The following is a 26,985-nucleotide window of genomic DNA, read 5'->3' on the forward strand; positions in this document are numbered from 1 at the left end:
ATGTGCGGAATGGCACAAAGCGAAGCCGCGTAGAGCGAGGGAAACCTGAACTTATCTTGAGGGTCTGTCTGAAGTTACTGACCTGGCTATCACACTGGAATGACCAATGAAGCTAGAGATCTATTAATTTATGTCGCATGAGAAGCCTTCATTTCAGAATTTCTATCAGAATCAGAATCTTTATTTAGACTGGAGGAGTCTAGTCTTCGCTGTCGTGTCACTCAACAAGCGCGATATCCGGTGAAGGTGAAGGCGCCTGACTTCCAATGTTTGTTGTGAGCGTGGCATTTGCAATATTGCACTCATTGCCTTAATTGAATTAAATAATAATTTTAAAACAATCCACGCAAATGCTCAGCAGCACGTTGATATAACTTCATTAGATAATGACCCTGATTGTGCTGGTAATGTCTGTGACCACACCATCCTGCATGCGCTTGATCTCATCAGATATCAGAAACTAAGCAGTGTTGACCCTGGTTGGTACTTGCATGGAAGACCGCCAGGGAATACCAGGATTGGTAAAAACTGTTGGAACTATGAAACCACTTATTTTATTTTACCAGTTAAGGCCCACAGAGCTATACAGCTCTTTTTAAATCCTTTATATTAAGTTCACTTGCTTGCTTGCTTGCACGCTTACGACCGTGCAAATCTTTCGGTCGTTTTTTAACCCACTTCCCGTGATCCAATCCAGCTGACATTTTGCACACAGACTCGTTGTGCGTGACAATTTATTTTCGTGAAAATTTTTTTCAAAAATGTTCCACTTTTTAGGAAAAAAAAAATTTCATATTTAATTTAAAATACCAATGTGATAAAAATGAAACTCTTATTCAAGATAAACAGAAATGAATAATAAAATAAAACCGATGCCACGCATATAAAGGATTTATAGTGAAAAACTTTGTTTTTACGTGTTAATTTTTTTCAGAAGTAACCTAGCCACAAATGATAGCTCGGTGAAGTGGGTTGTTTTTAAAATTTATTGCAGCCAAATACACGGGGAGAGAAAACATGCAAACTCCAAATATACAGCAGGCGTCAGGGTCGCAATCGAACCCACGACCTCCTGTATACCACGCGAGGTAGTTAACATCTCGCCACTATGGCACCCCTTGTAGGCTTGGGCTCTGAGCTGGCCAGGAGAAACATGACAGAAAATGATTTTGAATCTTTGTGAAGTGTTTCTTCTTGGTATACGTGGGGGTTATTTATTTATTTTAACAAATACGATTTTCCTTTCACATGCCACATTCATTGGTGTAATTGGCCAAATACCCTAATACAGGAAAAACATTTTTTAAATAGTCTTGATTTTGCGGTGATTTTTTCCCGGGTGAACACATGATATTATGATTACTTTCATGCCGTATTCGTATCATACCGTATGTTGACCTTCTTTCAGTCTGTACGTAGCCAACCGTGCTGGGAGGGGGGGGAGGACAGCAAGCTAAACACAAGCATTAGCAATGATGCTCAATTGCCAAGCAAGTGTAGAATAAATGCCTTTTTCCTTTTCTCTTTCCCCACCCACACTTGTGCCTCACCTCCCCCCCCCCCTCCCCCCCACGTTAGACCTGTCACCTGGGCAGTGTCTCTGCAGGCCTGGCTTTGCCGGCAAGCGCTGTGAGCGGTGTGCCTTTGCCTATCGCGGATACCCCAACTGCGAGCCCTGCCTCTGCAGCATGGCAGGAAGCACGAATGATGACCCCTGCAGCGAGCCCTGTGTGTGCAAGGTGAGATGATCGTGGATCACAGCCGATGGATGGGATGGAGGCAGAAGCCAACGTCATTCCACGGGCAGAGGTCATCGGTGCCGGTATCAAATGAACTTCATTGGGGGAGGGGGGGGGGGGGGGAAGGCACATAGCAAACATCACCCTCCTACTCGTCGACTGTTATAAATTCGTAAGTCTCTGCTGCATGTACCTTGTCCCACAAAGGGGCAGCTGCCACTGGGGGTGTCCCCTGAACTAGAGTAGCAGTAGCTTATTGGAGATGACATTGCGATATAATGTTTTTTGAGTTGCTGGTGCAATTAAGTGCTCTGTAGATGCAACTCCTTATCTTGGACATACCGAAGATGTCCTATCTAGTTGTATATGTCATGTATATCTAGGAGTGTGTTTTAAGCTGAAGTAAAGGGTCAACCAGCTATCATTGGATGGGCTCCAGCTTCAACATGGAATTCTTTGAGACCCTCTAAAACCCCCCAGTGACAATTGGCAATTTCATGCTTTTCTTGGACGTTTGCTGCTATTCACAAAGTAAACATTCAGGAACGCGTGTGCGTCTCCTGTGTGTGTGTGTGTTTTAACAGCAGGAGTGTAGCGGTTAGCGTGCTGCACTACAAACCCGGCGACCCGAATTTGATTCTCGATCTCATGGCCAATGCCGGTGACGATTATCCGAACCGTTTCTGGGCCCCCCCGAGGTCGGCTTCGCCTTAAATGGTGCGATGTATAAACATCGCCACTTGGTAGACAAAGGCGGCCGGGCATGGCACTGGCCACCCACACCCTCGTGTGCCATGCCGGCCTTCATAGGCGCTCGCTAACAGCACTTGACCCAACAGTCTGTTACGGTTATATTAGCGGTAGTCTTTGTTTTTTATATTCTTAGGTTTTTTCGGTAAAGTCACGTAGGTAAAAAATTAAAATTTTAATTTAATAAAAGTAAAATAAAAATAAAATAAAAATCACGACGTTTCGGAGGCAACACAAGCTTCCGTCTTCAGGTGGAACCGTCACAGCACGATTGCTGTTTCAAGTAACTTGCCTCTGAAACGTCGTGATTTTTATTTTATTTTTATTTTACTTTTATTAATTTGAATTTGAATTTTTTCCTACGTGACTTTACCAAAAAAACCTAAGAATATGAATCCTTGCAGTCACGAAAACTTCAAATCTAGGAGTCTTTGTTATTTGTTTTAACAGCTTTGTTACTTGAATATCCAGCCGGAAACTACGATAATTGTTACGTCATTTCTGGATCAAGCCTCAACTCTCATTGGAATGGTCAAAATGCGCTCACCAGTCGGTTTCGTCGCTGGCCCGTCCCAGGAGCATGTGGAGGGTGAGCACTGCGACCGCTGCAGGGCCGGCTTCTACGACCTGCGGCCAAGAAACCCGCGCGGCTGCTCCGCGTGCTTCTGCTTCGGCCTCTCCAGCTCGTGCCAGAGCCTGCCATGGGGCATCACTCGGGTAAGCACTCGCTCGAGTACGCTGCGATGCAAAGGTGATGATCATAACGGTGGCAACTTCTCCAGCACGAAAACATGGCAGGCCGCCACTACGAGGGCACTGGGTTTGTTTCAATGGATACTCTTAGGGGTGCATTGCACATGGTAGGAGATGTGGCATTCCTATTTAATGTCGGCATTTAGCATCGTTGTTTCTGAAGAGGTCCCTGTGATAAAATTGCCCTGAATGCGCCTGATGCCATCGGATCTCAGAAACGAAGCGGAATTTACCTGGTTAGAAGTTTGGGTGGGCTAGGTGTTGCAGCTGCAGGTCTGTGTGGTAGCCCCGATATGGCAATGCTGAGTGTCACTCCCTTTCGATTTAAAGCTTTCGTGACTGCAGGGATTCATCTTCTTGGTTCTTTCGGTAAAGTCACGTAGAAGGGAAATAATAAAATAATAAAAATAAAACATAATAAAATACAATTCTCACGACGTTTCGGCCACAACGCAAGCAGCCGTCCTCAGGTGAAGAACAGGTCTGTCAGAAAGACAGCGTCTGACGCGTCCACTCGAGCAGTCTGTCGGAAAGACAGCGTCTGACGCGTCTTCCCGACAGACCTGTTCTTCACCTGAGGACGGCTGCTTGCATTGTGGCCGAAACGTCGTGAGAATAATTTTATTATGTTTTATTATTTTGTTACTTCCCTTTTACGTGACTTTACCGAAAGAACCAAGAAGATGTCACTCCCTTGTTGTGTAGGTTCCTGTAAGGGCACTCGTGAATGGTATTGGCCAAACATTCCAGGGTAAAGATCCTCCTGCAAAAGACCCTTGAGACTCGGCTAAGTTTTTCTGCGTAAATAATCGGCATTATCATTGTCATTGGATACTCGCACTTTACCCCACCACAAGGTACTTGCCAATTGACCCACAGCAGTACATCACAATTCCTGAAAGGTCGATAGAGTTTACGGTAAGATAAAGAAACTGTCACTGTTTTAATTACATCGACTGGCAATTCACACCGTGAACCATTGCACATCTTTACGCTTTTAGCCTCGCCACTCGAGCAGCTGTAATTATATTGAGGTCCGCCGAGACGTACAGATCTTAAGAGCGAGCCGAGATGATAACACTTCACGGCAGCTTGTCGGACGGGAAGAAGGTCAATAGCTGTCCCCCACCAAAACAAAGGCTACGCCACAATTCTCTCTCTGTATGGGAAGCACGTCACATGGGACACCATGGTCAGATTCCTCCTCTCCCTCCCTCCCTCCCGACCACTGTGACTACTGGCCACGTGTGCAGGTGGTGGACATGCGCGGCTGGCGCGTCACAGACCGGCAGGGACTGCGCAAGGTGAAAACCTTCCTGGAGGTGGACCAGGTCGCCGTCAGGAACGCGGACGTGCGCCGCACACTGCCGGCATTGTACTACTGGCTGGCCCCCGCTTCCTACCTGGGCAACAAGGTACCGCGGTGTTTGCAGACCCCCCCCACCCACCACCTCCCCCCAACCCCCACCTCTCGCCCCCCCCCACCCACCACCTCCCCCCTACCCCCACCTCTCGCCCCCCCCCCACCCACCACCTTCCCCCTACCCCCACCTCTTGCCCCTCCTCCCGCCCCCCGAATACGCCCCTCCCGTTCCTGTCTGCTGCACCGTGCATTGCGCAGTTCGTTGCAAAGACAAAGGTCCCCCATCGATGTTCTTTGGTTCTTTCGGTAAAGTCACGTAGATGGAAAATAAAAATAAATAAAAAATATTATTTTTTATAATCGCCTGATGACGACCGTGTTGCGATCGAAACGTCGTGAGTTTTTGGTTTCTTATGAATTATTTATTATTATTATTTTATTATTTTCCATCTACGTGACTTTGCCGAAAGAACCAAAGAATATGAATTCCTGCAGTCACGAAAGTTGTAAGTCAAAATTGAATCCCCCATCTCGCCTTGAACTGAGTGTTAAAGCAAGCTGTTAGCGAGCACCTAATGAAGGCAAACACGGCGCACAAGAGGGTGTGGGAGGGAGCCATCGTCACTCACTTCCCAGTGCCACACCAGATAGAGTGCTCGTTAAAAGTTGTATTCAGCTATGTTTTCAACTTTCGGAATAATTCATCTAAACCATTCAACATTCATTTAAAGGGTCCTGTGCATGATTAAGAAATTACAACAACAAACACAGCATAAGCATGCACCTAACGCTTCAAATTAATATTGGTCCTCGGTCAAAAGGTTGATTTAGCCTGTCTGGGCCAATATTAATGTGAAGGGTTTCATGAATGATCACGTTTTGGGTTTTCGTTTCCTATCTTAATTACCCATGCATCTAAACCCTTACTGCTAACATTGGCACCAACGTCCCGAATCAACCTCCGTACTGCCGTGCAGCTCTGGGCTCGCTCTGTACACGGCACTCCGCGTGGGCGAGTGTCCACATGGCGCCTTTGTCCAACACCTCGGCCCGGCACGGATCATTAGTCTGCGGCGGTGGCATTTTGGTTTTCGTTATCACGTAGCGCAAGTGCTGTCTGCGGCTCGGTCATTTTTATTCCCTTCCCCTGCAGCGTTATCTCTCGCGTCCTCGCTCTCGCTCCGTCGCTCGTCACCTCCCTCCTCCCCCACCCCGCTTGGTTTCCCATTCGCCGCACGTTGTCTCGAGTGCGCTAATAAATTAACCCTCGACTTTACTGCTTTTGGAGAAGAACATCGCCTTGTCGCGCGCGTCCCGCCGCGGAATGAATTCCGTCGCGCTTTCGTACGGCGCCGTGAGCAGCGCGAGCGTTGACGGCACGAGAAATTCGGCCTGTGACAAGGCGTGCTCTCTCTAATGCCGCAGAGCAGCTGTGGAGGTAAAAAAAAATACAAAAGAAATCGTACAAAGTCGCCATTGTTTGGCTCGATTTGAATGTCTGTCCAGGTAGTCACAGTCAACAGGGTTAAGAATGACAGTCCGGTAATGGAGTGTCATTGTAATGGTATAGGCTCATCGAATAGCTCATTACAAGGCAAAATAAAAAATGAACCATATTACATTTTATATACAATCAAATCCATATATGTTTAGGTATTCCAACTTTGTTACTATATATTTGTAGAAATGCATAGTTTTGGCTTCACAGAGCCGCACCCTATTTAGAATCGCTCTCGGTACCCGATGGAAATCGCACAAACTTGCCACATTTGATCATTGGCCAAACCTCATGAAGGAAATATCCACATCAAGACATGCGGCGGCTCTGTGGCAGGTAACATGGGAACAATGGCGGCGTGGACAAAGATACAAAGACAAAGATCCCCCAGTATAGCCTTCAAAGACTGTTGGGGCAAGTGCTGTTAGCGAGCACCTATGAAGGCCGGAAGGGCACACGAGGGGGTGGGTGGCCAGCACCACGCCCGGCCGCCTTTGTCTCCCTTGTGGCGATGTTTTTCGACACATCTCACCAGGTACTCAATTGAGGCCGAGTCGACCTATGGGAAGCCCAGGATCGGTTCAGATAATTGCGACTGACGTTGGCTGTGTGAGCGGGAATCAAACTGGGGTCGCCGGGTTCGTAGCGCAATGCTCCATACGCGCAAAGATACAGCCCCTTGTCATTCACCCGATTTTGACCTGACTCATTTCACCATTATGTGCACTTCACGGACACTCGTTTATTTTCCTCGTCTATTTGCTCCTTACTGTCGTATTATATCCCCCCTCCCCCACTTTTTTCCCCCATGGTTCTCAACCATCCCTTGGTGAGCTCTCCAGCTCTTAAATTTCGATTTAAAGCTTTCGTGACTGCAGGGATTCATCTTCTTGGTTCTTTCGGTAAAGTCACGTAGAAGGGAAGTAATAAAATAATAAAAATAAGCTCTTATTCACATTTTTCTTCATCGCGACCGGCAGCTTCAGGGAAATGTGCCCCACTCGCACTTTTCCCTTCCCATTGCTGTCCTCCGCCGGTCCTGTTTACGTTTGTTTGAACGATTTTTTTTAATGTTCCCATTTTTAAATGCTGAATGCAAAAGGTCCAAAACATGTACAGTCTCACGGTCAATACCGTCATCGTATAAACGATAGACATTGGAGTAACCATTTTGCTAATCCACTGGAGCTGCACACTTTTAAATCTGGATTAAAACCTCCTTTCTTTTACAACTGCCCTTTGTGTTTTAGTTTGTTGTCCTTCCCCCGCACCTCCGATTTTAGCATGGTCGACTACGTACGGTGCGAAAAGAAGTTCAACATACTCACTGCGCCTGTTCATTGTTTTAGAATGCGAGACTTTGCGACCTAAACAATAGCCACCTTCTTCAGGTGAAGGCCGTCCTTGACGCTCTGTGTCTCTGTCACGTGCGCACCAGCTGACAGCGTACGCTGGCCACCTGCGCTACAGCGTGTCCTACGACATCCCGGTGGACAGCACGGACTCGGAAATGATCTCGGACGTGGACGTCATCATCGAGGTGAGATCACCCTTGGGATTTGTTGTGCTTCTTTCGGCAAACCTCAAATGTCAACGAGCACAGTGTTTCGTCGTAGGCACGTAAAGGGTTTCATTTTCATTGCGATTGTAATGACTGTGCTGGTTAGAATTGTCAGGATTGATGGTCACGTTTCGGGATCGCTTAAACTAATTTGATTTTTATAAATGAATGTATTCTTAAATGCGCAGTTTCAGGAAGCTATCATAAACCTTCCAATTTTGAATTGATTAATTAATGCATCGTTACATGCCTTTATTTTTTGTTATTTATTTGTGCGATTTGTAAATCTTACATTTTATTGAGATCAACGAGTTCAACTTGTCGACATTTAATGGTGTCTCCTGAGATTTTCTGCCAATTTTCCTTGCTGTTTGTATAGTCTTGGCTTTAGCTTAAGCCACCAGCAAGCCTCGTGGTATAATGCGAAGCGAGGTGCTTTTAACTATTCTTAGGTTTTTTCAGTAAAGTCACGTAGGTAAAACATCAAAATTAATAAAATAAAACAAAAATCACGACGTTTCGGAGGCAACACAAGTCTCCGTCATCAGGTGGGACCGTCACAGCCAGATTAGCTGCATCAAGTGAGGCTTTTAACTTTCTAACGCCCCTCAAGGTAACACGGATTAGGTCTGTCCCTGTGGATGGCCGAGCATAATTAAACGCCATTGTCGACGTCCATCCCATTGTTTGCTGTCGCCTTTCACAGTTCTCCGCTATCCCCTTATTTCACTCTGGGGCGCCGCGGTGGCGAGATGTTAACTCCCTCTCCTGGTATGCAAGAGGTCGGGGGTTCGAACCCGATGCTGACACCCTGTACATTTGGGAGTTTGCCTGTTCTCCACGTGGTCGCGTGGATTTTTCTCTGGATTCTCCAGTTTTTTCCCTCCACATTTTGAATCGACGTCAGGCGTTTTAGAGTATTCTTCTGCTATATGTTTCCACGCGATAAGCCATTTCGTTGAGCTATCGTCTGTGATAACCAGGTCGCTTCTGAAAAATAAACTATATAGCTCAGTGGGCCCTTGCCTGGTAAAGTAAAAAAATAAGTTTCTAGTTTTAGTTGAGTTTCTCTCTCTATTTCTGCTCTTTTTGCTTCTGCCTGTGCAGGGCAATGGCCAAGCCCTCAGCTCGGGTTCGCTGGGTTTGATGCTGCAGCCATTCGAAGAGCAGACCCTGTCCCTCCGCCTGCTGCCAGAGAACTTTTTTGATTTCCGCTCCAATGCTCCCGCGTCACGCGACGCCCTCATGACGGTGCTGGCCAACGTGACTCGCCTACAAATCCGTGCCAGCTACAGCTCGGTTAAGCAGGCTGTGTACCGGTGAGTCAGCCACGTGCCTGGCATTTAAACGTGACACGCGGATTAGATTTGTACGGGCAATACGCACGTATTACGTCTGACGGCGGAGCGGTGGTGTAGAACTTTGAGTTTTTAAAATTTGTTCCATGGATGATCCCGTTTATTAACTTGCCCAGCTATTTTACAAAATGCTCATTATAATTTCTGAGCAATGTTCATGGACTAATTATGAAACTAAGCTGTAGTAGATACAGAATGAAATGTGCTTTAAGAACATGCTTTTGCAGAGTTAAGAGCAACCTAAGAGCTAAGGCTAATTCTCTAATCTGAATAATTTTTAGCCATTTAATACAATCAATTGGCCAATGTACTAAATAAAATACTATTCTTGGAAAAACAGTTGCATTTATTCATGAAGGCACTGTAGTTCATTTGGCAGCTGTATGGGCAGTATACGCCAATATACATTGCATTGAAGCAGTGAAGACCTGCAAATGTAGTTTAAATTCAACCCGCACATTCAATTTCGCCCCTCCTTGGACTGAGCGGTGGTTTTAGAGGCTATGCGCCGCTACGATCTGCATTTAAAACCTAGCAAAAGTGGCCGGAATGTTCTCGTTCTTACTCCGCAGCCGTGCATGAGCCGCCTCTGCCCTTGATCCCTTTGCAGGCTGAGCGCCGTGTCTCTGGACGTGGCCTCGCCGGATGCGGCGGTGGGGAGTCCCGCGGCACTCGACGTTGAGCAGTGCCATTGCCCCCACGGCTATGCTGGGACATCCTGCGAGGTGCTTTTTAAATCCTTTATATTAAGTTAGCTTGCGTGCTTGCGTGCTTGCTTGCTTGCTTACGACCGTGCAAATCTTTCGGTCGTTTTTTAACCCACTTCCCGTGATCCAATCGAGCTGACATTTTCCACACAGACTCGTTGTGCGTGACAATTAATGTTTGTGAATTTTTTTTTCCAAAATGTTACACTTTTTAGGACAAAAAATTATATTTAATTACCAATTGCTTAATGGTGCAATGCAATCATCTGACCCATAAGTGGCAGCCATCTCAAGCCAGAGGACGAGAGGACTCTAGCCGCCACGCATATAAAGGATTTATAGTGAAAAACTTTGTTTTTACGGGTTATACTTGTTTATTCTTTTCTTATCTCGGCCCCTCCATTCTCCTAGCTCGTACCATGTGCTCCGATGCCCCCTCCTCCGTTCTCCTGGCTCGTGCCATGTGCTCCGATGCCCCCTCCTCCGTTCTCCTGGCTTTTCCTTCGTCTTCCGATCCCCCTCTGTTCTCCTGGGTTCTGATGTCTCCCCCCCACCCTCCGGTCTCCTGGCCCGCGTGTTCCCGCGGTTGCAGTCGTGCATGCGGGGACACCGGCGCGTGGACGGGACCCTGCACGGTGGGCGGTGCGAGCCCTGCCGTTGCCACGGACACGCCGACGACTGCGATGACCTCAGCGGCGACTGCATGGTGAGGGCACCGCCGCACGGAGCGAGGAGCAAAGCCACCGCCAGGGTCTCGTGGATGATGTCCAGATGGCCCGCGGCTGAGGGACGCACGCAACATGTTTGAGGCCCACCTTGGTCAAAGTTAAACATTCAAAAGTCATTGCAATTCGACTGTGGTTTCCCATTTTAAACCGTGTGTTTCTTCTCTCAGTACTTTTTTTTGCCGAGTACTACTGCCGGCATATTCGGCTCCTGAATGACTTGTGGACATCTTGGAGCCTTGAACGTTTAGCTTGTTGTCATTCCACCCCGCACCTCCGATGAACATGGTTTTGGCTACGCTACGGTGCGAAAGATGTTCGACATATTTATACAAAGGTGGCCGTAGTACCACGAGGCAAATTTGAAAAAATAAATACTCGTCATGCAGCTTAACCAGGAAAACCACGTTTGATGTATGGCCGCCCATACCCGCTGTATCAAAAGTCAACTCCGCTTAGCTTCCGAGATATAACGAGACCTGGCACATTCCAGGTGATTTGGTAAAAGGCGGCCTTGTACTTTATAGTTCCGAAATTAAACTTTATCTGGGTGTCGACCAGAACACCTCAAATGCTAATCAGAAGGATGACGTGTTGCTCATAATGGTGCTGTTAAATATCTGGTTATCGTATCCACTTAGTACACTTCAAATATTACACGTAACAAAATGTTGGCTGGAACTGCTCTAGCTCATGGTCAAGCTGGCTGTAGTCTTAACTCTGGCCACTACTGCCTTCTGCAGGCCACAAACAAACATGACAGATAGCGGAGCACCGGATTGCGTTTGCTGCTCTCTGGCTATGTTTGGATGTACACATGTATGTGTGCTGAAATATACTGTACCCTTCTTACATTTTATTATTTTAGATTTCATTAAGGGTGTCGTTTATCATCAAATGCAGATTTTTTTTTGGGTCGCAATTTTCAAAATGAATGAATCTAGCTGTTCACATGTCAATTGCAAAAAGTAAAAAAAAATGCTTTAAAGGCTATAAATAAAAACCATGATTGTTTAGTTATTTTGTACATTTTCATTTACTTTGTATCCTAATTCGAATCATTCGCAGTCCATCAATACAATATATTGAACATCCAACTGTAAAATATCCGCCCTGACCAATGAGCAGTTGCAGTGCGTGATGGTGCAACCGTTATTATCAACGTTTGTTCACACATCCCAGCGAGTCGGATGCGTGCCATCGTGGTTTGCTGCTGAGCAATGGTTCGGCACGAATGCTGGGAAGAGTTTGGTAGTTCCCTCTCTTCGTGCCCACAGCTGCCTCTGAGCGGCTGCCGCCACAACACCATGGGGCCGCACTGCGAGCACTGTCGCCCGGGCTTCTACGGCAACGCCACGCGCGGCACGGCAGACGACTGCCTCCCGTGCACGTGCCCCCTGTCCATCGCCTCCAATAAGTACGGCCTCACCGCTTCTCCCTCTGCTCCCTCTCCTCCCTCTTTCCCTCCCTCCCTCTCTCCCACCCTACCCCTCCAGTCCACTCCTCTCCCCCAGCTCCCCCTTCTTCCTCCCTCCCCTCCCCTCCCTCCTTTCCTTCCTCCCTCCCCTCCCTCCCCTCTTTCACTGCCCTCCATCCCCTCCTTCCCTGCCCTCCCTCTCTTTGTTTTACGATCAGAGGAAACAAGAAGATGCTCGGTGTAGTCAGCACTTTGATTCGTTCATCATTTCGTTTTTTTTTGCAATGCTTTGCTTTCCTCTCTCCCTCCCCAGCCCCTCCCTCCCTCCCCATCTTCTCCCTCCCCTCCCCATCCCCTCCATCCCTCCCTCCCCTCCCCTCCATCCACCCCTTCCTCTTCCATACACACCTCTGAATACCAATCGCAATACACCGAAATGTGAAGCGGCTGACCGACCCAGCGTTGCCGTGTTCGCTCACAAAGGGACGCCTGTTATTACAAACGCCAACGCAAAGCGTAATGGAATAAAACGGCGTTTCATTCTTTATTTCTGGGTTTGTGAAAGAGCTTAGTGCGTACAATTCGCTCTGCCATCACCTTCAGAATTGTCTCGAGTGCCCTGTTCAACTGTATGGTCCTCGGCCCACTCAGGCCATGCCTTAGAGGAAAGTGATAACATATACTCCTATCTCTAAATGTGACGAAGGTTCGTTTTTAAAGATTGTTTTTGTTAGGGAGGATGTAGAGTTATGTAACAACATGAACAGAAAAATATATACGTCCGCGTTAACATTAATCGAGGATGTAAGTTCCTATTCCATTGTACAAATGTAAGATTCCCATTTTCTGCAAATTGACCAATAATTCCCAGTTTAAACCCACGAATGTAAATTACAACTAAAACATAAAAGTGAGCGAGCTCGAGAGTAACTTGACAATTCTGCAGGTAACTCATCATCTGCTTTGTAACGAACATTTTCAAATCTGTTCATCATCAGTAAAAACCTGTATTGTGGATTATAAGTAACGTTGAACAAACTACTGTATTTGAAACGTGTTCTTCCTGTTTGATTCAGTTTCAGCCCGACCTGCCACCAGGATCCACGCGGGGTGCTGACCTGTGACCAGTGTTCACCAGGATACATTGGCCTCCGCTGTGAGAGGTGAATCCTTGAGATCTTTTGGCAATGGTTTATTTTATCGGCCTATATGTGTTTTTATGGGCAGCACAGACACAAATAACCAGGCTACGCATCTGCCAAATGACCGGCACGTTCACGCATAATTATAGCGATCCCCAGCTGTGATATAGAGCGGGAGATCTACAGGACAGAGGGAGAGAAAGAGGGATACACTGGACTATTTTTTATTTTACCAGGTAAGGCAAACTGCGCTGTATAGCTCGTTTTCAGAACCGACCTGGCCAGAAATGTCAGCTCAATGAGGTGGCTTATCGCGTGGAAATTTCTAGTAGACATACTCTAAACTCATGTTGATTCTAAATGTGGAGGGAAACACCGCAGCGGGCCCTGAGAAATATCCACGCGACCACGGGAAAAACACGCAAACTCCAAATATACAGCAGGCATCAGAGTCGCGATCGAACCCACGACCTCCTGCATACTAGGCGAGGGAGATACAATCTCGAGGAGAGAGAGAGGAAAAGGAAGGCAGAAAGGAATTAAAGCATGGCAGGCATACATTATGCAATACGGAGGGCGGGAGGGTACGATCTAAAGTGAATCAATGAATAGCAGACCCAAGTATTCTTGAAAGCCATGATTAATCCTGAAACAGAGGCCCCTAGCTGTCCAAGGGTGGATATATCTTACGAAAAATGAACCAGTGTTTAAGTGTGGGTAACTTCCATCGCTTCAAGTGCTTTGTGTGATGTTTTAGTATTTCACCATGACATTTGCATGATTTTTAGAACGCTGCATTGAAGCTCAAAAACTGTTTTTGAAGTGAACGCTAAAGGGGGTTTCACAACAGCTGTTGCAGTGCAAGGGGGGATATATTTTTTTTCCCGAGCAAACTCACATTTCTTCAGCTCGGTGAACCGAAAGCCCTGTGGCTCATTGCCCCGAACACGATGGTGCGGACACACGAGCAGTGTCCTCATCCTAGCGTTGCACAACAACCTTGTTAAAAAAAACATTTTACTCGTGTTTGCCAGCGTCATTAACTGAACGAGCTGGGCCTACTAATAGGGGTTTTCACCTTTTTTATGGCAACAAAACTGACACCTTTTACAAGGGATCATGCTTACATTAACCACAATACTTGCAGTCAAATGCCAACAAAAAACAATACTCTGATAATTTATGCATTGTCTTTGAAACTGATTGGCTGCAAGTATTGTGGTTAATGTAAGCATGATCCCTTGCAAAAGGTGTCAGTTTTGTTGCCAGAAAAAAGGGGGAAAACCCTGTTAGCATATTTTGGTACTGGCAAAAGAGGTCCCATGATGGAGCTGGGCCTATTTTACGAGTGCCGGAAAAAGGGGCCTCACTCCAACGGCTCCGTGGACACCGCAGGGATTGTTTGTGTCCCCTGCGCTGCCCACTGGCAGGCTGTCAGGGGGGGGAGGGTGGGAATGGCAGCAGCGTGACGCTCGCAACCCGTGGCGTTGAGAGAGCGGCATATGGGCATGGCGCCCAGGGGCCAGTTTCCGCTCTTTTTCCCGCGAAGCTGACGGCCGCCGTAATTGTCCGCTGGCCGTGTGATCCGGGTCTGGCAGCGCTTGCCGGGGTCCGTAAGGCCAGCGGCTCGTGAAAATCGCTTGGCCAGCAACAAAATTGTAACCTGAAGGTTTTTTTTTTTTAAGAACAAAACTTAATTACTGCCAACAGATACATTGAGTAACTTGGGTATGGAGGGTGGAGGGGGGGAAAGTACTGTATGTCTAAAAATGTTAACTTATTTGAACAACAAACTTTTAAATCCGCTAGAGGTTCACGCCTCTATCAAACGCTCAAAATTGAAGGTCCTTCTTGGCCTGTTTGGCCACAATTCATTTTTTTGCAACCTGGACGGAAATCTGGAGTACCCACAGATACAATGGGGTAATACTCAAAACACCACACGGATAGTTAAGCAACCTACTTGTCCTGTGCCCCCCCCCACCCCACAACCGCCTTCAAACTAAACGGGAATAATTGAATCTGACACCGTGCCGTGGAAGCACAGGGACCCCCAAAGCACGGGGGGACCCTTGGTGGCGGTCGCCCCGATTCGCCGTACCCCGAGGGATGGCTCCGTCGTCGATCTGTTACAAGTTTCAACTTTATTTTTTGCTCGCCGCATTGCCCATCGGTATCGATGAGCCTGATGCCGCCGCCGCGGCGGCTGCTGCTGTGCTGTCGTCGCTGCTGCCATCCTTTAACGGGGTGGTGGTGTGGGGGGGGTTGCCAGGTGCGCGGACGATTTCTTCGGCGAGCCGGGCTCCCCGGGCGGCTCGTGCCGCCGCTGCGAGTGCAACGGCAACGAGGAGGCGCGGGGAGGTGGCCGCGTGTGCGACGCGCTCACCGGCCAGTGCCTCCGCTGCCGCGAGCGCACCGCCGGCTTCCACTGCGAGCACTGCGCCCACGGATTCTACGGGGACGCCACCGGCACGGGCGGCTGCCAGCGTAAGGGAGGAGTCGAGGCAGGGTTGTGGATGGTACAGCCAGAGCGGCCACCCACACCCGCCCTACGTTACCCCCATAACTAAATTTTTACTTAAAACTTTCGTGACTGCAGGGATTCATATTCTTGGTTCTTTTGGTACAGTCACTTAGATTAAAAAAAACATTTCTTATGATTTCAATTAATTCCTTCTTTTTCATATTTAATTTTTAATTTTAATATTTTATTTTTATTTTCTGTCTACGTGACTTTACCAAAAGAACCAAGACTATAACATAACTAATAGAAGCTTCTTGTCAGCAAGTGAGGACCCAACATTTACCATGTTACATTACATCAAAAAGTTTTTTTAATATCATTTAGCAATGTTATTTCTTGCATGCATTTATGTTTTTAGTACATATCAAACAATTAACTTAATTTATTTGCATACTGTATTTACACAAACACACATGCATGCCATAACCTTTACATTTTCCATATTTTGAAATGGTTGACAAAAATAATCGTCCTCAACTCGAGCGCTGCTTTATGAAATCCGTTCAAAATCGGACGTGGAACGACGCTGAAACTCTTGCGGTTGTGTGGTGCGTGCGACAGCTTGCCAGTGTCACCCCGAAGGAGCCACCTCCCCTCAGTGCGACCGCATCAACGGGCAGTGTCCGTGCCGCCCCAACGTGGTCGGCCGAACGTGCGAGCAGTGCGCGGTGAGAGCTGCGCTTTCGTGTACTCGGCTCTCTTCGCTCATTGGCTCAAGGGGAACGTGCAAGGGGTGGCCGGGAAACTGAGATCCTGGTTCATTTGAATCCAGGCAGACGCCTCTAATTAAACACGATTCTCAATACCTCGTGAATTCATGGTCTCAACCCGGTCACCAAAGACTGCAGGAAGAATTGCATTCAATTTAAGTTTTCTCACATTACCACAATTCCACCTTCGAGAATTTAAATATTGGTCAGTGGGGTGGAAAAGTGCTGCCGCTATTGCTTTTGCCAAATATCACCTAGAAGGGATTTTGGAGGGAGCTCTGTGATATCTGCCCCCGCAGGCCATTGTCTTTCGTGAAGGTTTACACTTCATTGGGAGATCGAAATGGATTTTTTTTAAATGAATGGAAATGATGAGCAATGCTTGATTGACAAGTGCCTTGTACATGTGATAACTTTCCTACTGCACTCATCTTGCTGTGTTTCTCTGGTTTCTCTTGCCACTGCCTTTACCGCCATCTTATGTATCTCCCTGCGCTGCTAGGATCAGTCCCGTGCTGCAAACACCAGCAAGTTTTTTATTTAACGACGAATGTCATTTTTTTATTTAAAGCTTTCGTGACTGCAGGGATTCATCTTCTTGGTTCTTTCGGTAAAGTCACGTAGAAGGGAAATAATACAATAATAAAAATTAAACATAATAAAATAATTCTCACGACGTTTCGGCCACAACGCAAGCAGCCGGCTGCTTATTTTTATTATTTTATTACTTCCCTTCTACGTGACTTTACCGAAAGAACCAAGAAGAAGAAAATGTTATTTTTGTTGTGTCTTTAACCGTTGAAACACGTTTCTGATTCAACGCACTGCAACATTTATGACATCTGTGACCCGATGATATCTGAACCATGGAGGATATTTTAACTAGTCTTGGGCACACACTCTCCCTTTTATCAATCCTCATTGGCTACAAAAGTGAAGTATGGTCAAACAACCTCCTTGACCGTCATAGCATGGGGGGAAGCCTATACTGAGTGGTGGGTTAACAAAAGGGCTGTAATAAATGTAAATTGAGACTTTTCTAAAATTGGGAAATTGATTCATTTTGCAATAAAACTACTTTTTTATATATATAACTATGTTTTTTCAATGTACATCAAGTAGTTAAAATGTACAGTGACTCATGTGCAGAAGGTGAAGGTTAACGCCCCTTGCATTACTGTCAAGATGTATACTATCCTGAAACCATATTTCTAGTAATTCAAATGTTCACATGAAATATGTTGGCAAGCATGCACCAAGTATATTTGGTAACATTTTTGGAAATAAATGTACCTTATTGGTAAAGCAATCGTGGCTTTATAGTTGCACATGTAAAATGTAAAAACAACTAATTGAACACGTTAATGTTAATTGGCTCACGAATCTGTAGCCAGTTGCATGAATCATCTTTTATAGATATTTTTTTCCCTTTAGTTCGCCCACCATAGATTCATACATTGACATTTTTTTCACAAAACATAGTTTATGCAACCAAACACCGACCTCTAGTTTCCAAAGGCCCCCAGCCTGTAACGATGTGGTTTCTTGCCTGAGCCCAATAGGACCCGCCTACACGCACAGGCGTGCTTACCGCTTCTCAACAAAACTCTTTATCTTTACTGACCAGTAATCCCTCGCATGTACACATAAATCGTCATTTGCCCCGCGGGTTTTCGTCGCCGCTTTCAGATCGGTTTCTACGGCCTGAGCTCTGGTGCCGGTTGCTCCCCGTGCCCCTGCCACCCGGTGGGCACGGCAGGCGTCGCCTGCTCTGCCGACGGGAGGTGCCACTGTTGGCCGGGCGTGGAGGGGAGGTCCTGCGACCGCTGCACCTCTGGCCACTATGGATTCAAGGAGGGCGGCTGCACACGTGCGTAGAAGAAGATGCAGGGGGGGCGACGATGTCACTCTCAACTGGGCCTCGTAATCTTTCCATTGGAGGCCTGGGGCAGAATGCCATGTGGTGGAGGTGGGGGGGGGGGCTTATTTGTATGTATGTATGTATGTAGAACTTCTTTTGCACCGTACATAGCCAACCGTGCTAATTGGAGGAGTGGGGGAAGGGCGACAAACTAAACACAAAAAGCAGTTCTAAAGAAATTCGTTTTCAAATCCACTTTATTGATAAAATAACATAAAAAACAAAGGTGCATATGTGGAGGGAGGGAATGTTTTGTTTGCAGCCCAGGGCAAATTGCCCCCTTTTTCCCTCTGCCCTCCGGGAGGCCCTGCCCGAGAGCATCATGCCCTTGCAACAAGGAAACATTGCGACATTACTTGACAGGAGACGATGGCAAGCACCGTCTATTCATTAAGTAGTCATATTTGACTGCCAGATTAGTCAAGCAAGTGACGTTTTTCCATTGGTAATCGTATAATTGACTCTTTCCAAATGTCTAATTAGCCAAGCTGTGTAATTTAGCCCAACCGATAATCAATCCATCAAATTGCTAAAATTAGATGGGTGTTTGTGTGCGGTGGTGACCTGTGTCTGGCAGCGTGCAACTGTTCGCACACCAACCACCATTGCGACCAGGAGACGGGACGCTGCCTGTGCCCCCCAAACACTGAGGGCACGCGGTGCCACCGCTGCATCGACGACCACTGGGGTCTGAACCCGCACGCCGGGTGTCGCGTACGTGAACCAAGCACCTTGCACACGGCGCGCCGCTGCCACCGCTATAGGCCATATCGACATAACGCTGCCTCTTTGGCACACGATGACAAACTCTGTATTTTGCAAGCATTGCATCATTTACAGCATGTGTATTGATTTTTGCCAATGATATTTTTTGTATGCAGCTTTGACTGAAATATAGGGCCCAATTTACACGCAAGAAAATGTTGATCTTCACAAAATTTTTTCTGAAAAATCTTGCCAATTTCTTGATTATCAATAGTGTAGAAAATTACATCGGTGGTGTGCGGTGTATTTTAGCCATATTTTATAGATGTTGATACTGGCCCAGAGAGTTTGGAAGAAGGTAATGTACAGTGTTTAACAATTATACAACCGACTTTTTGATTTATTAAAGTGTCCAAAAATATATATGATCTCAAAATTGCGTAATAGAAAATTCTATCATATTGGGAATTGGGTAACGATTGGGAAGTGAGTAATGTCCTGCATGGTTGCAGCAGTGCAACATAAAACACAGGGTGCTGTGGACAATTTATAATACCACATACAAGCTCGAGTTTTCTACCTGGCTATAAAAACGTTGTGTGACTTTGCTCCACGATTTCACACCCTTTCTCGCGACGTAAAACAAATAACGGGTTGCACGTCCTTGTTTCATTTCCCACTGCCCAACAGGCGTGCAACTGTAGCGCAGCGCATTCCCACGGGGCACGGTGCGACGAAGCGAGCGGGCAGTGCTCCTGCCTCGAGGGGTACGGGGGCCGCACGTGCGGGGAGTGCGCGCAGGGCCGCTGGGGGTACCCAGCGTGCCGGCCCTGCGAGTGCCACCCGGAGGGCACGCGCGACAACACGTGCCCCGTGCCGCCGACCGGCTCGCGGTGCGGCTGCGACGAGCGCACTGGCCAGTGCGCTTGCAAGGTGGGCACCTGGGGCGAGCGAGGGGAGGACTCTTTGAAGATAGATTTGAAGCTTTTTTCGGACTGCAAGGATTCATACTGTTGGGTTTTTTCGGTAAAGTCACGTAGGTAAAAAATTAAATTCAAAGTTAATAAAAGGTAATAACGAAAATAAAATAAAATAATAATTCACGACGTTTCGGAGGCAACACAAGTCTCCGTCATCAGGTGGGACCGTCATAGCTAACTTGATGCAGTAATTTTAGCTGTGATGGTCCCACCTGATGACGGAGACTTGTGTTGCCTCCGAAACGTCGTGATTTATTATTTTATTTTATTTCCATTATTACTTTTATTAACTTTGAATTTAATTTTTTACCTACATGACTTTACCGAAAAAACCTAACAGTATACTCTTTGAAGAGTTCCTCTTGTCCTTCGCCAGGGTTGAATTGTCCCTCACCACCATGGCCCGTGACGGTGTCGAGCTTTCGCAGCGTTTTGCCGCTTGTCGCATGGGTTTGCGTGTATGACGTCGATTTTCCTGAAATGTACGTGAAGGTAATTGATGGGGTGAGGGCAATTTCGCGTGGCATCTGCGTGTTCGTAGGCAAGGCAATTATTTAATTGGTCTCGGTTTAATGGCGTTTGCGTTGAACACAAATTTATGTCTTGATTCAGAAAAAGTCGTGGCGGGGCTTATGTTGAGTGAACTGCAGCTGAAGAACATATTATGTCCTCTTTATTTGCACCAGAAATACAGCAGAGCACAACAATACCGAAATAGTTTTTTTTAAATACGATTTCACAGTCACGTCGTAAAGCGTGATACCGTATCGTCCTGTGTCGTATCGTGAAAAATGATTCCGCGGTAGCGCTGATTGATATCGCCAACCTTGCCGACCGGCAGGAGAACGTCGGTGGGACGAGGTGCGACGCGTGCCTGCCTGGCACGTTTGGGCTGAACCGGGAGGACCCGCGCGGCTGCACAGCCTGCTTCTGTTTCGGCGTCTCCAGCGTATGCCGTGAGCTCCAGGGCTTTGTCAGAATGCAGGTGAGGTCTGCCGGTCCCACGAGTTGCCACTCCGACAGTTTGCCCTCTTTTTGCCATGTATTGGATTTGGTGGACAAGTTGCTTTGCTTATACGGACCACCAAATTTAGTGTCCTCGTAGTTTACATTTCATAGTCGGGACCGTTTTTATTTTATGATTTTTCTCTCAAAACATGTTGTGATTTGAAATGCGGCCCTCCGAAAATGCATTACTCTCGATGTGATTGCACTGGCAGGAAGAGCGTCGAGTTCAAGATGTCATTATCGTGCAATTGGTGTGGTGCACTCTGGGCCATTTCATTGGTTGCACTTCACAAATATGCCCATGAATAAATCATGAGCCATGGACTCTCTGTTTACATACTCGACTGACCCGATGTACAATGAGCCATCAACATCTTTTGAGACCAGATTATATATTCATTTACGAATAAAAACATTTTAAAAAGCATTTTAGTATAGCATTATTTTTATATTCAATTTAAAAGTGTTGCTGTGTTCAGTGGTCAGCTATTTGTTTCATACAAGTAGTCTATTTAAATGGGGCCTCCGTCTATTCACAAAAAACAATGTATTTTTTAAATTGGTTCAACCCCTTCTCTCGGCCCTGAAACACTCTTTTTGAACATTTCACTTTCACTGCATTCACTTTATGACCCAATTCTCCTTTAAAAAAAAACATGTTAATGAACTCCCACCATTGCTTTGGCTACCTAACAGGGCTGGAATGATTTACCCTCCATACCGATTCACTGAATTGTCGTGATTCCGGGAATGCAATTTAAATCAAGATTCTGGTCCTTTTGAATTTATAGTGAGCGATAGTGCCTCTAGTGGCTGCAGGGGTGATGTAAAGTCAAAACAACACATTCTTATGCGTTTCATTCAATGCATGCATCATGAAGGTATCACTCAATGTTATTCGTGCTTCGGTCCACAGCTGCTCCCTGCTTGCACACATATACATGGCGATCCATTTATAGACACCCCATTGTTTCTTATGACCTTCTTGCACTCAACAGTTGACTTATCTATCGATTTGCTCCATATCTTACAGGGAAGAGTGTTAGCCGATTTAAATAAGTGAATTACGATCGGTGGGATACATTTAGAGGCTTTGAAATAAAATAAAATATCATCTCTATCGAGACGATGCAATGTCTGCCGATGTTTTGGCGCAGTACCTCTACCTGGACCACGCTGTGTGTTAAGTTTACTCTTCAGTGACTCCATTCACTTGCGCCAACCTGCCAAATCTAATCCACGTATTGGAATGGTCTCCGTAAGTCCTGACCATGTCCGTCCAATGATCGCCAGGCTGCGGCTGCTTGGAACCCTCTTTTCGATTTAAAGTTTTCGTGACTGCAGGGATTCATCTTCTTTGTTCTTTCGGTAAAGTCACGTAGAATGGAAATAATAAAATAATAAAAATATAACATACTAAAATAATTCTCACGACGTTTCGGCCACAACGCAAGTAGCCGTCCTCAGGTGGAGAACAGGTCTGTCTCCTCGACAAGAAGATGGAACCCTCTTGTTTCCGATATTAGGAAGCCACTGAAGCTTTGCACTTTTAAATCCCGATTGAAAACTAATTTTCCTTAGAAATGAGTTTTCTGCTAAGTTTATCCTTTTCCCGCACCTCCGATTTAGCATGTTTGGCTATGTGGGGTGCGCAAGAGGTTCAACATGCGTGCATACATACAAGTCCGGTGATCAAGGGGGAAGACCTAAGAGCAGTTGGTCGAGTACTGTTAGGGCAGATCTTGGAGCCCGCTTGTCAACTACGCAGCGGCTGCGTGGGATCTAACGGAGGGTAACAAAAAGTGTTGGCGATGAGGTGTGGTGTTGGCATCGGCGGCTTTGGCCAGGGGTGGTGACATTCTGGTCTTGAATTGCCAATGCCGCCGCCTCTCCTAGGTCTTCATGGTGGAGGGACAGCGGTCCATGCCGGTCGTCAACCAGGTTGGGCAGAGAGAGACCGTGTCTGGCGTGCGCTACCAACACCCAGAGATGATCCTGCATGCCGGGGAGGTGCTGAGGACGCTGCACCACGAGCCATTCTATTGGAAACTGCCCTCGCAATTCACTGGGCCCAAGGTGAGTTTGACGATTGCCGCGTGCCCACTGCACGTTGTTGCAGGCTCAACGTTGAGCTGTCCGTGTGAATGTGCATCTAAAATGACCGAAGCAACAGCAAAAAAAGAATACTAAACGTTACATTCGATTCTGCGCTTGATTTTGGACAATATTTCAGCTCTGAGAATTAAGCATCTGCTTGCGCGTCATGCAGCGCACATTTCTCTCGCGTGCAGACCGGGTGGGAAAGTGCTACACTGTGTGGACCAGAGGTCGCCACTTGAAGGGCTGTCAGAGATAGCCCTCTGATATCCCCTTCCATGGGCTCTTCTCTAACACAACACGAAGGAGTCGCACCGCTCTGCGAGAGACCTGAATGGATCCTTCACGACATGATACCTAGAAGCTTGATCGGGAGAGAATTGTTGATTTTTGGGTTTTTTTTTTACATCTCTTGTCCATTTATTTGCAAGTAAGATCGTGGCCTACTTGGTGAAGGGAGCCTGTAAAAGCGTTAAGAAGTTAACGCTACCAGATTGTGCTCGACGGAAAGAACCATGGTGGTGGTGGCAATCTCTCCTGCCCCGCAGCTCACGGCTTACGGGGGCAAGCTGCGCTACACGGTGTACTTCGAGGCCGAAGATGGGAGCGGCCGTTCAGACCGAGAGCCACAGGTGCTGCTCCGTGGCGGGCGCAACAAGGAGCTTCTGATCTATCGCGACATGGCGCCACCGCGCCCTGGACAACGTACGCAGCACCAGATGGACATGACGGAGGTAACCGCGTGCGCTCTGTGTTCGCCCACGAAAAATTTGGCAAGTGGTTGTTGTGTTTCTTTCTAGATTTGAAGCTTTCGTGACTGCAAGGATTCATATTCTTAGGTGTTTTTCGGTAAAGTCACGTAGGTAAAAAATTAAAATTAATAAAAGTAAAATAAAAAGAAAATAATAATCACGACGTTTCGGAGGCAACACAAGCTTCCGTCTTCAGGTGGAACCGTCACAGCACGATAGCTGTATCAAGTGAGAGAAATTCCAAGAACACAGTATTTGTATATATACTGGTTGAGGGTGGGAGGAGCCAAGGTAGGCCCTGAATATTATTTTTGTGAGGTTCGGTGCGGCTGAAGTACGCTGTCATGAAATGAGTCTTTGTTGTGTAGAATAGTTGATTGAGCCTATTATTATGTAGAGGTGGTGCGGCTTAACTCGCTGTCAGGAAATGAGTCTTTGTTGTGTAGAATGTTTTTTTGTTGTTGCTATGCTCGGTTCGAGTAGTAGACATTAAGGGGTCGAATGAATCTTCGATTAATTTATTATTTCACAATCGGCCGTATTATGGAGCTGAGTTCAGACATGATCCCGTACTTGGCGATGCAACACAAAGACGTGAGGAAACGGGATTAGGGGAACATGGAGAACCAGGTGGATAGAGGCAGCAGAATCAGGTGTAGAACAAAAAGTATTGAGATTGAGCGCAGTCGTAATCCTGCCTCAAAGAACAAGAACCATAGCAGAATTATGTTCGCTCCCGTCCACGGTCATAAGCTGACGGAAGGTGGTGAAATGCTGACGACCTTGCCTGCTGTACGGGAGGTCGTGGGTTCGATCCCGACGCTAACGCCTGTATATTTGCAGTTTGCGTGCTCTCCCCGTGGTTGCGTGGATTTTTCTCCGGGCCCTCCGGTTTTTCCCTCCACATTTGAAATCATGCGTTTAGAAGTATCTGACTGCTATAGATTTTTACATGATAAGCCAATTCATTGAGCTGTGGTTTGTGGCCAGGTCGCTTCTGAAAATAGCTACATAGCTCAGTGGGCCTTGCAAGGTAAAAGAAAAAAATGTCCATAGTTTATGAAGATGATCATGATCAAGCTCATCGTACATGTAGTGAATCACGTGTGTAAGAGTAATGATTGTATGATCCATGCGTGCTGCATGCAATGGGTTAATGTAAACTCTGCAGCCACGAGCGGTACGACTAAGCTTCACGGAAATGTTTTTTGTAATATAATTGAAACAACTCATGAAATTTCCAGGGCAATTTATTGTTCAACCCCCTATTGGGGGGTTCACCAACATGATAGTGACATGTGTGTGACAGCTATCACCTCGTAGAGGGGGTGGCTCTTGATGAATGTACCTGCAGTGTTCTACATCATGCTGTTATCTTGATGAATGTACCTGCAGTGTTCTACATCATGCTGTTCTTCTCCACAAAATGGAGGATAGAACAAATTACGGCTTCACTTAAACACGTTTGCATCATTACCTCCCTTTGTGACTGTCCCCACACAGTCGGTCCCATTGTTTTGTACTGCGTCTTGATATAAAGTGGCATTCGGATAATTTCTTAATCAAAATTCTGATTGTAGTCGTATTTTGTAGCTGACGACAAATTCCTAGTTCTCAAAGAACTGTTCATAAACTGCAACCCACTGCATCTGCATTTTTTTTTCGTCTCACAAAAGCTCCGAACGCAGGCGATGCCAAGAATTACAACCATACAAAACATCAAATCCTTTTCAGCGAATACCAAAGCTCCGATGTCATCCGCCGAACTTGCCACACCAACTTGCGTCATCAAAGCCCAAATGGCCTGGGCCACCTTCAAGTCAACCCGCCACTGGAGCTTGAAGTGGAAATCGTAGCGGTGCGCCGCGTTAGATGCACGTCGGCACAAACGGCAGCATTGTTCCCCAGCATCGTGAGGGCCACGCTCACCAAGTGACCCCCTGCACCCCCCCCCCTCTCCACCCCCTGCTCTGTACGACCGCCAGCACGAGTGGCGTTACTTCAACTCCGTCCTCGATCAGCCCGTGAGCCGCGCCGACTTCATGTCCATCCTCGGCGGCATTGGGGACATCTTCATCAAGGCCTCCTATGGCAGCCGCATGACCGAAAGCAGGTGACTTTGATCGACGTGGACACCACCGCCACCATGTGCGTTGGCGTAGCCGCGACATCGTTTTACGCATCGCGACACAGTGTCGCTTGATCGTGGATCTCATGTCGTGCGATGCACACTGCGGTATCGCCACTTCTCGGCGACCCTGTCGCACACGTGGCAACCGTGGGAAGTCAACGTGTCTGAATTGACGTTACAATCACGGCAATTAAGTGCCGTGCATCTTGCTACATTGGCTTGGGCAAGGGACATCCTTACAATGCCTTAGCAGCCATTAAAAAAAGTTGAGAATAGATCAGCAGACACAGTACGTCTCCTCTTCATACATCTGTCTCTACGTAAAAAAATAAAAGTATTTGTTCCACACAATCCATCTGCCACACGGCCTTTTGGGAGTAGATAATTTGTGCATCAGCTGCTATTTGCAACTAGTGCAATAATATTATTTGGTTCTTTCGGTAAAGTCACGTAAGCGGTCGTCATCGTCATCATAAGTGGTCGTCATCTCTCCACCTGATGACGACCGCTTGTGTGTTGCGATGAAAACGTCGCGAGTTTTTAGTTTTTTTATAATTTTGTATTATTTTTGCTTCATTATTTCTATCTACGTGACTTTACCGAAAGAACCAAAGAGTATGGATTCCTGCAGTCACGAGAGCTTTAAATCAAGATTAATATTTCCTGCAGTCACGAAAGTTTTAAGCCAAAATTTAGTGCAATAATGTGCATCTTTCAGTCTTTGGTGGCTCTCCAGCACCACTCAGTGGGTTATCTCAGAACTCCGCTTGTTTAAAAGTTTACTAATGCATGTTAAACTCCATTCGCACCGTACGTAGCCATCCGTGCAAATCCACTGCACCCCTGTTGCAGGGTAGCTGGCATAGCCAGAAATTATGCCCACCCAGCTGTCATTGTTTAGGTGAAAGATTGCCTTTGCATATTTCTCATCATCAACAATCCATGGGCAGATAGCCCGTAGATGTCCCCTGTACATATCGTCATTTGTTTCCACTTTCCACTGTCTCGTGCCAAAATTCTCAAGTAGGTGGACCTCCTTGTGGCACCAATCTCTTTTGTCGCCAAACCATTCTCTGTTAGGTCTGATATATCTACACACACACACATATCTGGATAACCTAGGAGTGTGTGCGAGCTCTGTTGA

At 46.7% G+C, this 26,985-nt stretch overlaps 1 protein-coding gene across 2 annotated transcripts in view; it reads left to right on the plus strand.

Annotated features, from left to right (window-relative positions):
- The window catches only part of LOC133344219 (laminin subunit alpha-1-like), a 144,982-nt gene that overhangs the window by 62,918 nt on the left and 55,079 nt on the right, over positions 1-26,985 (plus strand). For both annotated transcript variants that reach the window (XM_061554270.1, XM_061554271.1), the window contains exons 10-27: positions 1,579-1,739; positions 3,066-3,206; positions 4,496-4,657; positions 7,542-7,643; positions 8,772-8,983; positions 9,633-9,747; positions 10,322-10,435; positions 11,732-11,871; positions 12,948-13,034; positions 15,286-15,500; positions 16,099-16,205; positions 17,937-18,117; positions 18,746-18,882; positions 19,564-19,806; positions 20,695-20,838; positions 22,758-22,937; positions 23,507-23,692; positions 25,696-25,823. In XM_061554270.1, coding sequence (XP_061410254.1) covers positions 1,579-1,739; positions 3,066-3,206; positions 4,496-4,657; positions 7,542-7,643; positions 8,772-8,983; positions 9,633-9,747; positions 10,322-10,435; positions 11,732-11,871; positions 12,948-13,034; positions 15,286-15,500; positions 16,099-16,205; positions 17,937-18,117; positions 18,746-18,882; positions 19,564-19,806; positions 20,695-20,838; positions 22,758-22,937; positions 23,507-23,692; positions 25,696-25,823 — 2,755 coding nt within the window. The remainder of the gene's footprint in view (positions 1-1,578; positions 1,740-3,065; positions 3,207-4,495; positions 4,658-7,541; positions 7,644-8,771; positions 8,984-9,632; positions 9,748-10,321; positions 10,436-11,731; positions 11,872-12,947; positions 13,035-15,285; positions 15,501-16,098; positions 16,206-17,936; positions 18,118-18,745; positions 18,883-19,563; positions 19,807-20,694; positions 20,839-22,757; positions 22,938-23,506; positions 23,693-25,695; positions 25,824-26,985) is intronic.

This window comes from Lethenteron reissneri, chromosome 19 (genome assembly GCF_015708825.2).
Source record: "Lethenteron reissneri isolate LAM-NWPU_2019-01 chromosome 19, ASM1570882v1, whole genome shotgun sequence".
Lineage (NCBI taxonomy): Eukaryota > Metazoa > Chordata > Hyperoartia > Petromyzontiformes > Petromyzontidae > Lethenteron > Lethenteron reissneri.